Here is a 16,541-nt window from a genome sequence, read left to right as displayed (position 1 = left end):
TTAAGCTTTCCTTGTTCTTCTCTCCTTTAAAAAGTACTCCTGGCTCAGTTAATCTTATATCACCTGGGGGTTTTATATGGGAGGAGCCATTACTGAAGCTATTGCCTTTGTGTACTCATTTATTCAGCCCTAGTAGCAAGTAGTTCAAGCCCAGGGCTTCTGTGTTTAGCTGAGTTGTTATTCTGGATGGAGCCATTAGCAAAACTACAGTATTAACTTTATGTCCCCCCCACCCCCACAAACCCATGGAAAAGTACCATTTTGGGCTGCTGCCTTTGTTGACCAGATCACCCTTGTGAAAGACGTCTTCATCTCACTGGATCTTTTATTTGGTTAAATAAAGGTTTAAGAAAACAATTAATAAATATTGCCTCTGTTAGTTTATTGTTTTTATAGTTCATCATCATAGCTTACTGCTGTGGTTTCTGGCACCAACTTCCTGACGACATACTGAACCTGATGGTTGTTTCCCTAATTAAATTAAGGGGTTTCTCTTTACTGTCGCCATGTGCTTTTTAAGAAGGAAGGATCGGAGCAAAGTCAAAGACTCGATGCGTTCAGGTGGGCTTCCTTAGATAACGTTTTACCATTTAGACGTTTACGATCAATGGAATTTCACTGAACTGTATTATAAACAGATTTAAATAAATTAACTGAATGGAGGTAAATTTGAATCCAACTAAATTAATGGATTGGACTAGAATAAAAAGGATTTATCTGATTTGGACCAAATTTGGTGCAAACTCAACAGGTTAGTGTAGGGACAAACCTTACGATGACATCTGGTAAGTGGGTTAATGCAGATAAACTGAAATTGAATCAAGGCTTCGTCAGCAAAACTAAACACCACTCCGATAAAAGAAAACTAAAACGTTCATCTCAGTTCCCGGTTGCGCTCATGGCCAGCTAGATTGCTTGTATAAGACCGTTAAATCTGAGCTAAGATGCAGCACCTGTGTGCTGGCGCTGGGCCGTACGGCAGACGTGGTGCCGCTCACGTCCTGGATCTCCACCCGGCTGGCCAGAACCCCGAAACACTGTGAAACCTCCTGGTAACAGATCCGCCTAACGTTGAGACAGAAAGTGGAGACAAAATTACAAAAGTAGGTTAAGCTGAAACAGAACAATAACAGCGGGTTGAGCCATTTTTATCATTTAGAGGGTCAGATAAAAAATAAAGCTACCTCAAATTAAAAAAAACCTGCAACAAATCTGGTGAAAAAAAAAAATTTAAGAAATCTGGATTTCTTTTCTAACTCATTGAGCCGTGGACTGACCTTGGAGTCTCGTAGAGGGGAACTGTTCGAATATGGAGTTTCTGAATTTCATCAATGGTGCCGATGGTTAGTGTGCTGTTGTTGGCCAGAGCCAGGCTAAAAGAAATGGAAATAAATAAATAAATAAAAGACAACAAAAAAAGTGTTATAAACTGCAAAAACAGATCTAAAAAATAAGCAAAATGTTCTTAAACAGTGTTTTTGTCCTTGATCTGAGCAGGTAAATATGATCATTTGCCAAAGGAATGAGTATTTTGACCCTTAAATTAAGATAATTAGACATCCTGCCCTTGAAATAAGATGATGGAGATGAATTGTTCATATTTTAAGTGCAAAAATGTTATTCTATTGGCAGATCATCTTATTTACCTGCTCAAATCAAGGACAGATGCACTAATTTTAAGAAATTTTTTTTTACTTATTTTTAGTTCCGCAGTGTTTTGCAGAGGAAAGGCCTAAAAATCTAAACAGACTGCAGTCTACAGAAAACACGTGCAGAGAGCTGCGTAAGCACAAAAGAGGCGCTTAAATAGAATGCTCTAAACCAGGGGTGTCAAACTCATTTTGGTTGAGGGGCCGCATTCAGCTTAATCTGATCTCAAGAGGGCCACACGAGTAAACTCATTGCAAGATTAAATAGAACTAATAAATGTGGACTTGTTGATTTTTATATTAAGTTAATTTCACTTTTACACAATATATTATGAATAACCTCAGCGTTTTTAAGAAAAGTATGTGCAATTTCAACAATACTTTTACTCAGTTAAACATTTACTTGTGCATTATGCATAAGAACTGATCACAGTGATTGTACAATGTTGAAAAACACTGTCCTACATGACAAAATACATCAAACAGATAAAATTTAAGAAATGATTTGAATTTTTCCACATCTGAAGCTTAATCTGCTAATTAAAACACAGCGCCCCTCGTGGACAATATAGGAACTGCATATTTTCAATTAAACAAAGTACATGTTTTTTTCAATAATTGTTTTATCATTCTCTTCCTTTTATCTTGTCCACTTGTGAAAGTCAAACCTGATGAGCTCTGTGTGGCATCTTATTGCCACATTGCCAGACAGGACACTGGAAAAAAAAATAAAAAAAAAATAAAAATTTTTTTTTTTTTTTTTATAATGATAATGCATTTAGCCACAGGGCCGGACTAAATTGTTCGGCGGGCCGGATTCGGCCCGCGGGCCGTATGTTTGACACCCCTGGAAACTATAAATGAAGAGGGGGGGGGGGGGGGGGGGGGGGGGGGGGGTAATACTGCTGTAGCAAAAAAAGAAAAGTTCCCCCACTGACCTGTCCGGGTAGCCTTCAGAGTTGAGCGGGCACATGTAGTTGACTTCCTTCAGGTTGACGTTGGAGAACACCAGCTTGTGGTTGGACGAGTAGATGACAGTGGGCCGGTCGGAGCAGGCGAAGACGTTGGAGGTGGAAAGCGATCTGAAGGTCCGCAGCACAGTGGGCTGAGTGCCGAGAGTGACCTTCTTGCGCTCGCTGAGGGCGCCTGGGGAAAGGAAACGAGGTCAAGGCATATATTTAACTCCAGGTTGAAAGGTGGGTGCACCAGTTGTTGTTGAGGTCGGAGGAGCAATTTGCAGTAATGTTTGTCCTTGTATGCTCAGCGAGCCCTTGAGCTTTGTTTAGAAGCACCTTTCTTGGCTGTTTTTAATGTCGTCGTTTTTAATATGTGGCCAGTAAAAGCGCATACAGCACACTCAGCATAGGGCCTGGCTCTGCCTTTTGATGTTCTGGTCTTTTTCTCCCCTCTAACTAACATACACTCCATGTCTGTGATCCTGTGATCTGAGCAAACCAAAGTTAATGAGTACATTTATATGCACACTCATACTGCAGTTGTGAGTCCCCTGCCTTGGTTTTTTATTCAATTCAGAACAAGAAGTTTACAGGGGAGTAATCTGATTATTCTCAAATCCCTGTTTATTTTCCTGCAGCAGTATCCCAGTCCTGGGTTGGCTTTGTGCAGAGGTTTCGTGCACCGCGGCAAACAAGAGGAGAAAGCTGTCTATTTATTGTTTACTTGGCGGATGAAAACTTCATCTGTGACTCTGAGAATTGAGTGATCGTTGACAACACTTCCAAAGTTGCAGCAGCCATATTCAGTCAAGTGGCAGAATGGTATTTTAGAGCAATGATGTGACAATACAATGTCATCTTGTGCACTGAGGAAATTATGTTATAATCTGTAATGACAGTAAGATGCATCTCTAATGGGCAACATTTTAACACTCCACTGCACTTTAAAATCTCATCACTTCCTAATGTCCTGAGGGGTAAATATAGTTTGATCTAACTTATGTACCATTTAATGAAATAACAAAACAGAATTAGTCTGGACTACCCAGACAGTTGTTATACTTCTAAAAAAAACAGCCATTATGGAGCATTTAAACAACTCAAAGTAAACGTAAAGTCGGCAGAATATGTTGAAAAATGTCTTTCCATCTACCATTTTCCAATTATATGCAATCAAGCGGGTATTTTGACGGGATGATGGTGTTTTACTGGCATCTGGCTTCCAGAGCCATTATTACTAAACTGGCAAAGCACACGACGTCTTCCTGCAGAATATATTCGCCTACATGTACCATAAAGTTACCTGATGAAACTTAAAATAAAAAAAATACATAAACAGGTGTACCAATAGAAAATGTTTATACCTGCGTTTTAAAATTAAAGAAACAGAACCCTGATTTAGCTGCAGCTGATATTCTGGGTTACTGAACCTAGGGTGCCAACATAATGATGTTAAAACTGGCAGCTTTCATTAACGATCTTGGAAACAGGTTTTCTAAAAACTGCATACTAAGCGAGTCTTGTCCTCTTGCTCTCTCTCCATCTTCTCCTGCTGCCAGCATTTTTGAATGATTTACAATTATCACCACCATCAACTTCATGCTCTCACGCAGTCTTTTCCTTTTACAGAAACGATTCCCGTCTCAAACCTGGTCTCTTTCCTGCACAGAATCGCTGCTGCCACTGATTTTGTGTAATATTTATCTTTTCCACTGAAAGTACTCCTCGCTAAGAGCTTTATTAGGTTGTTTTGTCTCTTTATAAATGGATAAGAACTTTACCTACCATGCACTGAGATGACGTCTGTTGGGAACTGGCTTAAAAAAAAATACTGAACTGAAACCGAGCTGATGGAATTCCACAGCCCTTAAAGTTGGTATTTATTTATCATAAAAGTTTTACTGGTATCCATGCACTTTTTGGTTGAAATGATCTTTCTAAACACAAATAATTAAGAAAAAACACATCAATAAGGTCTCGGATGGGTCTAAAACTGCAGTGTAGCTCAGATCTAATGTCTTGGCGTTGGTGGGGCGAGGAAACCTACCAGTCTGTAGGTCGAGACCAAAGTAGAAGAGAGCGCCATCTCCCAGGGCACACAGCAGGTAGTAGCTGCCTTCAAACGTTGTCATTAGGATGGAGCGAGGGATGATCTCTGAGGACGTAAACAAACACCTAATTTAGTTCCCTTTTCCAGCGACTAGCTACGTCGCCAACTGTGCTAAATGAGAAGAATCTTTTAGGGTTTCTGACCGATTACATGTTGTAGAAGAAACACTCGTGTTTGAATTTTTCAGAGTTTCCTCTGACTGGAGCCCTTTCTCGTGTCCCTGCGTCTTTCTCTAGAAATTAGCAGCTCTATTTATATTAGAGTAAATATTATCACCAAAAGAAGGGAAAAAAATTTTAAAAAAAACACCACGAACGGTGACAAAACCTGTAAAAGTCTGTCAAATGCTAGAGAAATGGTTCTTAGCGTTCAGTGAAATAAAATAAGCCAACCTTTCAAATATCACATACTTATTTCAAGGTTTTCTGTCCAAGTGCTGCAGTTAGGCTGCAGTTTTTTAACCAGAGATAAAGAAAAGCTGCATAGTTCAAATGTTTAAGGATTAAACAATTTCCAGTCAAAAGCAGATGAGCAAACCACAGCAAAGTGTAAAAGCAAGTGGTGGAGTTTTCTAACCTTTCAGCATGTTAATTTTTATTTTTTTTTGCTCAGTTCCTGCCACATTACGTAGTAAACTAAATGCATATGCATTTGATGCTCAGGTTGTCCTCTATCTTTATTAATCTTTAGAATGCAGCAATAAAAAACAGGTTTAAGCAACACAGAAAAATGTAAATTACAAATATCTGCAGGAGCAGGATGCGGTTGGGTTTATTTTGATAATTAGCATCTTTAAAAACTAGGAAAATAAAATCTGCCTCACAAGATGCCGCCCACATCCTAAAGGCAAATAAATCCCCCTCACAAACAGACAGGGACTGAAATAACAGCTCGCTCCTATTGAGCTGCAATCAAAACGATTCAAGCCCACAGTCAAAAAGTTGCATTGGGAAAATTGTAAATTATTCAGATTTTTCAAATACAATGGAATATAATAATCCTTTATTGGCCCACAGTGGAGAAATTCAGGCGCATCAGCAGCAAGTAAGGGAAAAAAGTTCACGACAGACGAAAAGAAAAATCCTGCTGTTATTAAAAATGGCAAATTCAGATTAAATGAAATGTCCGACTCGGTAGCTCAGTTTCCTTTAAATCTGTCATCCCTGCTCATCTTAAAACACCTTGGGTCGGTTTTTACAGACAAATCTTAGATTAAGCCAGGAGTAGGCCTAATCTGGACCTGTTAATTAGGAATTTAGGCAGCTTGCATATAAATATATCTTACATTTGTTTTAGTAAGTGTGAGACTATTGAGTCCTGGAGTAAATCTAATGTGAAGACCTGCAGCGAGCCTCATTAGCCTAAATGGCAGCACAGATTGTAAATTTAATCAAGAGGTTGAAAGGATCACTTCTATCCACCAGACATGGGTCTTCATTTAGATATTCTGTGTGCTCCATGCAGCCAAACTGTCACCAACCACACTAAGCAGAGGTTAAACTTTTTTCAGAGTTTACTTTAAGCTTCAGTTTAGTCACAAAGCAGCTCTGATCAAGCCTCTTGCAGCTATTTTTAGATGAGGCTGTGCAACAGGTAGACCTGCTAAGACAGCATCATGGTCTGGGACGAGGCTTAAGACCCGCCTTTAAAACCGGACTCTAAAGTAGGAAACGGTTCGTCTCTTCTATGATGAGGAAAAAACAGGTTTGAGTCTTATTAACATCTATATTTAACTTTGTACATAAACAAACTGGGCGGGGAATGGTAGCCTAGTTAGAGCGGGTTCGAATCCCACAGACCGTTAGTCCCAGAATGCTCCTAAGGAGTGGGTTAAATGCAGAGGACAAACTTCATTGTAATATCTTTTGCAATGGCAAATAAAGATAACTAAACATACACAAGATGATCTAACATCAGGTTTTAGTCAGGTTTGCTATAAACAAGCATTTTTAGGCTTTTGTTTTCATGTTTTGCCTCGAATCTGTTTTTGCAGAACTGCGCACTCAACCGTGCAACAGAATACGTGCAGCTTGATTTGACAGCGTCTCTGCCGGCCCCCCTCATGTCAGACAGATTTCCTTTTATCCAGTAAATTCAGCTACTCCACCCCCCCGTCCACTCACCTCCACCCAGCATTTCCTTGTGCAGAGCTGTGAAACATGGCAGTTTGAGCACACGTGCGGAGATGTCGGTCCACAGTCCCACGGCGCAGAGCGTGGACTCGTTGCCACCCTCCCCCAGAGGTGTGATGTCCAGGCAGGCCACCTCATGCTCCATCTCTGTGGTACTGAGGAGGAGGAGACGGGAAACTCATGAGCTAGCTCCCCCGTGCTTGTTCTGTGGAGGTTTGTGCATGACCGAGATAGCTGGAGATAAGTTGTTAACAAGAATGAGCCCCGGCTTCGATCCATTTTTCATCTCGTGTTAGCTGCAGTTTGTTAAATGTTAAAACAAGCCGTTCGCTCCCACACTGAGGTCAGATTAAACATTAAACAACAAAACTACAGTTTAACACCGGCAATGAAGCAATCTTTCCCCAAAAATTAATCCTGCAGAATTTAGATTTCAAATCACATGCTTTGCTATGCTTTGTTGAAGGTAGATGATTTAATTCAAATTCGTTTTGAACAAATAACCGTAGCGAAATCCTGAAATTTACTCGTACAGCTAGAGACAAAAAACAACAGACATACTTACAAAACCCAATCAGACAACATCAATACTGTTACACTCTGCCTCGTCTCACTTTAAGAATCGCCCACATGCAAATGTAAATATAATGAATACTGTCAATTTGCTGAGAGTTCATGCACTTACGCAGCTTCTGACAGGAGGGCTTCAGTCTTCAACATATGATTAAGCAAACTAAGCCTGTGTAACATTGAAACCATTTTCTGCCCCACAGCAAACCAGCTGCTTATTGATCTAATCCAAACACCATTTCATAGCCCTGATGAGTCTCTTCTATCATTTTATTACTTACAAACACTCACAGAGGAAGGCAAACATTGCGCTTCAAGCGGCCCTGTTGGCCCTTTTTACAAGCTCCGTTTCCCTCGCCGAGACAGAGAGAAAAATGGAAAAACACATGTACTTTCAGTTTATTGCAGAAGAAAACCAAAGATGGCATAAAAGGTAAACATTTATATTGCACCACAACTGGAAGCTGCATGAGGGATAAAAACAACATCAAGGCATGCCTGAGGACCTCTTACCAGGCCTTCAGGCAAAAAAAAATAAATAAAATTTTTAAACTGTGTCAAGCTGAAGACAGGAAAACACTGGATAATGTCATTTTAAAAAACTATTAGTTTCAATTTATTTCTGTTAAAGAGCTAATTTGATGCATTTTATTAGTCAATGCTAATTTATTTCCCTTTTCACAGCATCGAAGACTTTCTTGAGTTAAACATACGAAGGGATACTACAGGCAGTGTTTTCTTTTTATTTATACACCGTATACCAATGGATGTCCACGCAGCAGTCCTAATAGTATATATTACATATACAATATATATTATGAATAGAGACACATGTTGGTAAAGCTTCTCAGTCATCCAGGTCATAATCAGTCCAAAAAAGGTTAAAAAATAAATAAAACAACTAGACTTCTATTCTGAAGCTGAAGATGTTTCATTCCCATCCAGGAAGCTTTCTCGATTCATAAAAATGAAAATGATTTCCACTTTTATTACTCTTAATTCCAAATTAAGACGTTTATTGACTTGTGACAAAAGAACTAACATGAATTTATAGAAATTGCTCAGTTATTTGAGAGGCAGATAATTAAAAGATTATTCTCATTTAGACCCCTGAGGTCATCGCTGTGTCTCCAGAACCAGAACTTAACAGGGAGAGGCAAAATTTGGTTTCTCCATCTGAAAAGAAACTGTTAGCTCCTTTAAATCAGAACAGAAAACATTTCTGTTTACCGCAGCTTACTCATAAAAAGGCCAATGACCTAGCTTTTTGTTTGCTGAAAAATCGTCACTAACATTTTATTTCTTTGACGTGATTATGTCTCATGTTTTGAGAGGAAATTTTGATTAAAAACATCAACTGCCATTAAATCTCCCTCCTCGGTGGGTTTCAGTAAGATTTTTCTTTTCTTTTACAAATGTTAGAACAAATAAATCTCATTTGAAAGCTAAAATTAATCAAGTAAATTATACTTGACCCAAAAAGAGTCAGAGAGAAAGACGAGTACATATTGTTCATCAGAAATAATGTGATTCAGCAGCGGTTTTAGATTTCAGGGCATCCAGCAGGATTATAATTTGAAGAGGGATCTTCATGTTGATTACCTGCGTGCTAAACTGGATCTGAAATGGTAATTTTTATTTTTTTTATTTTTTTACATAAACAGACTTTTCGGGTGCAAGTTCTAATGTTTATTTCATAGTTTTACTTCCTGCTTTTTTCAATATACCAACTTTTATTCAGGCACGGGATCCTGAATGTTTAGCCAGGGCATAAAGTTAAAAGTGCTGCTAATGTTTTTAATAAAATTCTCCTGTTTTAATGATTGCGTTAATGTTGATTTTAAAATTTGAGCCATGGTTGTAACAGTTGGTGTTTTAAATATGCTTTAGAAAATAGCCTCTTGACTTCATGTCAATGAAGCAGTTTAGCAAAAAGAATTATTGTTTTCTTTGCTAAATGAATGAAAGCCCCACATTTAGACTAAAAACTTTAATCATCCCTCACAATATTTGGTAAAGAACCACAAAATGTAAAGCCTAATAAATCAGGCTTTTTTTTTTTTTACCCTATCAATTATTTTATTCAAAAAGTAAACATCTTGATATAAACTTTCTGGGATAATTTTCTCTAGAGACTGTAGTCAGATTTGTTTTTATTAACATTAGTTATTGATGTTATATTAAATTAATCCATTGTTTCTCTAATACAAAGAAAATGCAGCTGATTAAAATGAGTAATTACCATGATTTATGTGTAAGATGTTCACTGCAGCTGTAGACATCAACAGTGTAATTCACATTCAGGTTTTCAGTCTTATGCAAATTTTAGAGACAAAAAAAAAAAAAAAAATCAAGTTGAGTAGTATTCGCTATGCAGTCTCTGTGCTTCGACTGTCTTCCTCAGGAGACAAGCAGCAACATTTCCATTCACTTCTAAACTCAAGTGAAGGCTGAGCAGCAGAAAGGGAGCCGACTGGTGAGTTTGAGGAGTCGGCTGACATGTGGGTGAAGGAAGATGAGCAATTCTCAGATTTTAATGATTATTCAAATTTCAATTTTAACAATTTTTAATGTTGCAAAGCACCAAGAATTTAAAAAAAATACTGTAGAGGGGTGTGGAAAAAGTATTTGCCCCCGTTGTTAAATAATTAACTGTGATTAAATATTAATAGTGTCCTACCTGATCTGTTTGAGCTCTCCATCTAGGATCTGCAGGTAGTAGAGCGCTCGTCCCACAGCGAGCACTACCTGGGTGTGGTTGCAGGCGGCTACGCTGATGTTCTTGCCCTGTGGCTCCTTCCACTCACTGACCAAGACCTTGGTGTCCTGAAGCACCAGGCGCACAGAGCCTGATGTGATCTGGAGGGACACAGATCTTTCAGCAAGAATATAGGGCAAAGATTTTCTAGAGAAGTTTTAAGAAAGAGATCTTTAAGTGGAGAACTGGGTTTTATTAGCGTTGAACAGAGTAAAATACAAGAGCCTTCTATTGATTCACAAAGAGCCATTTAGGAAATGCCAAGGCGATGTTTGAATAGTTTACTCTCAGCCTTACCTGTGGAGCAGATACACGCTGAATGTTGAACACAAGTTAAAAGTGTGCAGTACAAAACCTCAATTAAACCTAAACTAGCAGAATTTACCATTTCTCACTGGAAATCTTGTACAGACACCTGACAATTCCTTAAAAATGGCATTTTTATTTTTATTAGGCTGCTTCTGTTGTTGCCTAGCTGTACGTAAAGTTGGAAACCACGATAAGGTTCATTCCATTTTCGTCTGACTGCATTTGTAAAAGCTTGAGAATACATAAATCACCCGAGGCTAAAGCAAAACACACATTAATTATTCTTTAAATGTAATGATTTAAAAAAAGAGCCACGCCGCCATGAAGAGACAAGAAAACAAAAGAAAAGGGCGCCACAGTAACCTCATTATTACACCGCAGCAGGTACGGAGAAGAGTGGAGCTAGAAACGGAGGCGTTGCGCCGTTTGAAAGGACACGTAATACTGCTGTGTAATGAGATGTGAAAGTAGCATATATTCAATACAGGACTCTTAATAGAATCTGAAGAAGGTGGAAAAACTAAATGGTGCCGTTTCTAAGTTTTGGTTTCTAAGCAAGAGTTCATGCAAACAGAAAGTGCTTGTTTTATAACCCGCAACTGTTAAATTATACCTTTTTTTATTCTTGTCTTCTTTAAATTAGCACACCTGGACGGTGTGTATCAGTAGAGTCTCTAAATACATTTAGAGTTATGTTTTAAGCTTAACTGGTACCTTTATCAGGGTGTAACTTCTACACAATCATGCTTTGAGCAAAAGACTTTAATCTCCAGGCTTACACACTGAAAATAAAAATGCTAAACAAGCCGTTTCGCATTTAAAAACGCAGCTCTTTAAACTTGTTTTTTTTTTTGTACCATACGCAACTTTTTTAATTAGTGGAAAGCATTAAATATGGCTGATGCTGCCGATATCTGGTAACAAAACAATTTTGGGCTAGTTTTGCCCTGGAAAACATTCAAAAGAACAAGTTGAGAAATGTCCAACAGAATAATAATGTGTCTCGCTAAAGGAGAAAAGAAAAAAAAAAACACTGATTCTTTTATTTAGAATGTTATCACAATGAAAATGAAAATTTGCATTTTAATGGGATTTTATGTGATAGACCCACCCTAAACAGTGTATAATTAAAGTGGAATAACTGAATTGTATTCAGTCCTAGAGTCAACACTTTGAGGAAACCCGGTTGCTGCACCTCTTCTGAGGCTGGGTCTCTACTCATTGCACATCTGACGGCTTATATTTTCTCCCCATTCTTCGGAAAATGGTTGAGGCTCGGCCAACTAGATGGACGGCGTCTGTGAAAAGCAAATTTCAAGCCCTGCAACAAACTCTTAATTGGATACAGTTCTGGACTTTGACAAGGCCATTCTGACACAGGATTACGCTTTGATTTACCAACTTCGCTCCTCAAGAGATGGCGCCCTTCATGTTTTAGATGTGTGTCCCCGCACCGGCTCGGTGAAATTAAGTGCTTCGTTACCTCCTCAGTAAGCCGTCAAGTTCTAATGAACCCATCATGTCATTGAAGTGTGAAAAGCCAGGGGTACATCTAAAAACTGACATCATTCCCTGTGGTGGAAGGTGAACAGCTGCATTAGTCCAGTGTTATTTCTCTACTAGGCATCACTTAATTCACAAAAACATGTCTTGTGTGCCGTCTTGCTTGTTCTCTATTGCTTTTATTAAACTTAACATAACAGATATATTAATACGAAGATTAAACTAAACGGGAAGTATACGTACCTGTTAGACAACTGAGGGCAAATGACTGCTCTGGAGGTTATTTAGGGGTGGCAACATAAAGCGGCTGAACATGGAGGAAGTTTTTTTTTTTTCAGATTTTAAACTTGTAAACAATTTTAAACCATTTATTATTTTGTTTTAACTTCAATTATATGCCATTTAGTGTTGGGTTTTAATCACAAAATCAAAAGAAGAAAAAGGATGCAGCCAGAAGGTCTCATAAAACATGACAAACTTTGAGGGGTGTGAAAACTTTTGCAACAATGTCACTGTAGGGGGTGATACTGATTGGTTTTTAATCAAACTGCATGCCTCCAAATGTTCTAAAGAGATATGAATAATGCCATCCAAGTCATAAACGGAGATACAAAATCAGAAGCAGAAGACAAGAGTCTTCTCATATGAACAAAATTGAATGCACTTACACTATTTTCCTTTAAATCGATGTGTAGTTTTAGTTCCTTCTGGATCAAAATCAGAAAGTTATCCTCAAAGACCAATTAGCAGAGAGCCAACTTCAACGTTAACATGAAGCAATGCATCTCCACGATAGGAATATGCGGTTCACAGGCACAACAAATATATCTCATTAAAGTTGTGTTTATGACCAATTGCTCTGTTAGTTCCACATTAACTTGTCTGAACTCTGATGTAGTCTGCTGCTCCCTTTGAGGGAAACATGTAGGCTTCTTCTTGATACTCAGCATTGTTTACAAGCTGCGCCTTTAGATTTCCGACCTAGTACACGCTGAGGAAGACGGCGCATACGGCCTGCTTGAACTTGTTTACTGGAATGAGCTGCACAAAATTTTTAACTGCGAGGTTAATTAAAACAGCAAAGCCGGTGCAGGATGATGGACCAAAATAATGAGCTACACAGATGCTAAAGGCGGCAGAATCAGGCATTATGCACATTATGCACTATGAACAGTGCTTTCATGTTACGTGGAGTCATTTTATATAAAAGTACCGCTATGCACGCAGTTTTCTATGTGATTATATCTTTAAAAAGACAAATTTCTGCAGTCTAAATCTTTTGTTGATTACTAACAGCCCCTTTTTCCATTGCAGGGTTAGCATTGGTAAAATTTTACAGTAATTTAAATTCCCTAGGTTCACATTTTCTTGGCTAATAGGGTCTAGTCTGGGGGTAGGACTATCAGATTACCCCAGGATTAGTGAGTAGCGGGGTCCAAGCGGATCGTTCAAAAAGAAGCGCAACAAGGTAGAAAACAGCAAAGTTTGATATCTTACACTTTCTGTGACACAAAATAAAATGTACAAGGTTTTTGAGTACAACTGTAGCTGTGTAAAACCCAAATATCTGCTGGGCTTAGCGAGACGTTTTCAGAGATGTCCGTCCCCACTGTGCTTACAGTTAAAGCTATAGTTGGTAATCCTGTTCAGGAAGACGTTTTTATTACACTGTGAAAATGCTCCTTCCATCCTGAAAGTAGTCAATACAGTATGTATTCAGAAAAAGGAGGTAAAACAATAGATCTCTGTGGGAGCTGCAAGCCTGTAAAAAACAATCAGTGGTCTTCACACCAAAGAGCAGAGGTTTTGGTCCTGCTCTCACTCCCCTCTGTCCCTCAAGTTCTGGAGGTATCGCCTCATCTATTGGTTGTCCAGCAACACACTCACGAAACACCAGTGTGCGTCCTCGTTCCTTGTTAGTTTTCTAGTGTTTACATATACGGTTAGCTTAGCGGTTAGCCGTTCATTGTAGCTCCGCTGCTCTCCCCTTATACTTTGAACAAGTTTACGGTGAGAAGAAAAAAAAAAAAAAAAAAAAAAGTTTCCATCCCTTTTTATGGCTTCACAGCTCTGTACTTCATGCTGTCAGGGTTGCTAGGTGACATGAATTACTCTGAGGTAAGGGCGGGAGCAGCTGGTGATGTCTTTGGTTTCTTATTACCGCCACCTGCAGGTCTGGAGTTGTAGCGCAGTTTTCTTTTCATCTTTCCCACATCTCATTAGGCTGATGTAAATAAATGATCATCAGCCTTTCAGACCAATGAAAACAGAGAGACACAAATAACCTAAGATTTTTATTTTTCTTATTTTGTATTAAAATCCCAAGACTTTCGGAGGAAGAGGGCTAATGCTTCAAACCACCTGGTCCACAGGTTTTCTGCTATTTTTTATAATGAGAGCTAAGGGCCAAATAACAAAAATGTTGATTCTGGAACTTAGTTTAAATAATTTAAATACTCTATATGAGCCCTAAAGGCAAGAGATGTGTAAACACTTTTAAATATGGAATAATACAAATGTTTTTTATGGTAAATAATGCATACTTATTGCAAGGTGGTAGAAATATTCACATTTCCGAGCACTTGAACATGAGCAGAGCTATCATAACACCCTAAATATTTGACAGAATGCCCTGCAGGAATGATCTTTTCAAAAATAAGGCGTTGAAGTTGAATTTAAGTGGAGTATAACATTCATTCCAGGCAAGTGTAAAATGCATGAAGTCTTTTTGCACCCCTTTTACTCTGGACTATCCCTTTAAATCATTTAAGACTGTTCTAGCAAAAGATTCATAAAATAGCAAAACGCCACAATTAAATATACATATTGTGAAATTTAATTTTAAATTGAGAGAATTTCTTCTTAATGAAATGCAAAAACTGAAAATAATACAAATTTCTTCAGTTTTTTTTCTTTTTGGTGTTAAAATGTATTTGATGATGTAAACCTTTGAACAAAGAGAACCTGAGTAAATAAAAAATAAGTTTTTAAAGTGTTATCTGGCCCTATAAGAGAAAGCAACTGACTCCCAAACCGAATATCAGGCAATCACTATGGGCAGAAACAGCCGCCATCAAGCATTTACCATTACTGGCACTGAGCTATTTACATGACTACGGAGGAACATTGGACTAAGTATTTTTGTGAACCGATTTGAGACAGCTGATGACCAAACGTCGTGTTTCAGGATAACCTGGGAGGGAGCAGAATTCATGGGTCCCTCAATTATGACAAGTTGTCTACATACGGAAGATCAGGTCATCACACATCCACCACAATGTTTGGCTATCAGTATAATGTTCTTTTTCTGCAATTTAAAAAGGAAGAATGTAGGGCTTGGCAATAAATTGATTTAAAAAGAAAAAGTAAATAGCCATGTTATATAATTTAAAAAAAGACTAAAACCGTTTGATTATGATAAAATAAGTTTATATACACCATCCTGATAGTGTTTTGACGGTCCTTTTTGAGGCCAACTAGAACCCAAAACCGGGCACCATGACCAGATATAAACAGATGTGGCGCCATCTACTGGCAGTATCACAGAACTATCATAATGTCAGTTTGCTTAAAGCTAGGGTTGGCAATTTTTTCTGGAAGTTCCCCCAAGTCCCGTTGTTATTATAAATAAACCTTTAATTTATTCATTTTCTTTTTTAAAGTTAGTTTGAAGTTACACAAGTGAAGTGAAGCCTGTCCTTAGCTCATTTAGGCTACGTTCACACTGCAGGTCTTACCGCTCAATTTCCTATTTTTTTGTGAAATCGGATTTTTTTTGCGTGTCCATTCACATTTCCAAATATATGCGACTTGTATGTGATCTGTATGAACTGAATGCTTTCAACCGAAGTGTCCCGCATGCGCACTCGAGGACGCGATGACGTCACACCTAGCAAGCATCCTCAGTGTTTGCGGAAGTAAACAAGGATTATAATGCTGGCGCGCATTTTGCGGTCATTTATTTATTTTCCAACCCGGAGCTTTCCGACTGCTCTTCTCATTATAGTCCGCTATGGGTGTCGTCTTTCTTCCTGCTTCTGCATAGTAGGACGCAGAATAGTGACGTTTGTCGAGTATCGTGACGTACAGGTCGGATAAATGCGACCCGCCGTACAGACGCAGGTCGCATTTGAAAAGATCAGATACGTATCGGATTCAGGGCCACATATCCAAGCGGCCTGGGTCGTATTTGAAAAGATCCGACCTGTGTTGTTCAGACTGTCGTAAAAAGATCAGATACAGGTCGCATATGGGCAAAAAAAAAAAAAAAAAAAAAAAAAAAAAAAAAAAAAAAAAAAAAAAGATCGGAATTGGGTCACTTCAGGCTGCAGTGTGAACGTAGCCTTAGTTATATTTTCATTGTTTACAATGGCAAGGCTGCCATCTTGTTTTACAAGCAAGCCTCACAGCTTGTATTTAGATGCACTTTGACTTCAGGTCAACTACCCAAAAAAAAAAAATATATATTTTTTTTTAAATAATTTCTTAGTTTTTTTTTGCGAATTTAAAAAAGAACAATTTTATTTTCAAGCTATATCGCCCTAGAAGAAGGTC

General features: G+C 38.4%; 1 protein-coding gene across 1 annotated transcript in view; it reads right to left on the bottom strand.

Moving 5' to 3' along the window:
* Nucleotides 1–16,541, bottom strand: part of ddb1 (damage-specific DNA binding protein 1) — a 65,613-nt gene that overhangs the window by 26,523 nt on the left and 22,549 nt on the right. The window contains exons 13-18 of the mRNA XM_036136003.1: nt 10,098–10,276; nt 6,839–7,002; nt 4,653–4,760; nt 2,588–2,795; nt 1,278–1,373; nt 954–1,065 (exon numbers count right to left, since the gene is read on the bottom strand). Coding sequence (XP_035991896.1) covers nt 954–1,065; nt 1,278–1,373; nt 2,588–2,795; nt 4,653–4,760; nt 6,839–7,002; nt 10,098–10,276 — 867 coding nt within the window. The remainder of the gene's footprint in view (nt 1–953; nt 1,066–1,277; nt 1,374–2,587; nt 2,796–4,652; nt 4,761–6,838; nt 7,003–10,097; nt 10,277–16,541) is intronic.

The sequence above is a fragment of the Fundulus heteroclitus genome, chromosome 4, assembly GCF_011125445.2.
Source record: "Fundulus heteroclitus isolate FHET01 chromosome 4, MU-UCD_Fhet_4.1, whole genome shotgun sequence".
Taxonomy (NCBI): Eukaryota; Metazoa; Chordata; class Actinopteri; order Cyprinodontiformes; family Fundulidae; genus Fundulus; species Fundulus heteroclitus.
This window is presented reverse-complemented; position numbering and strand designations above follow the sequence as displayed.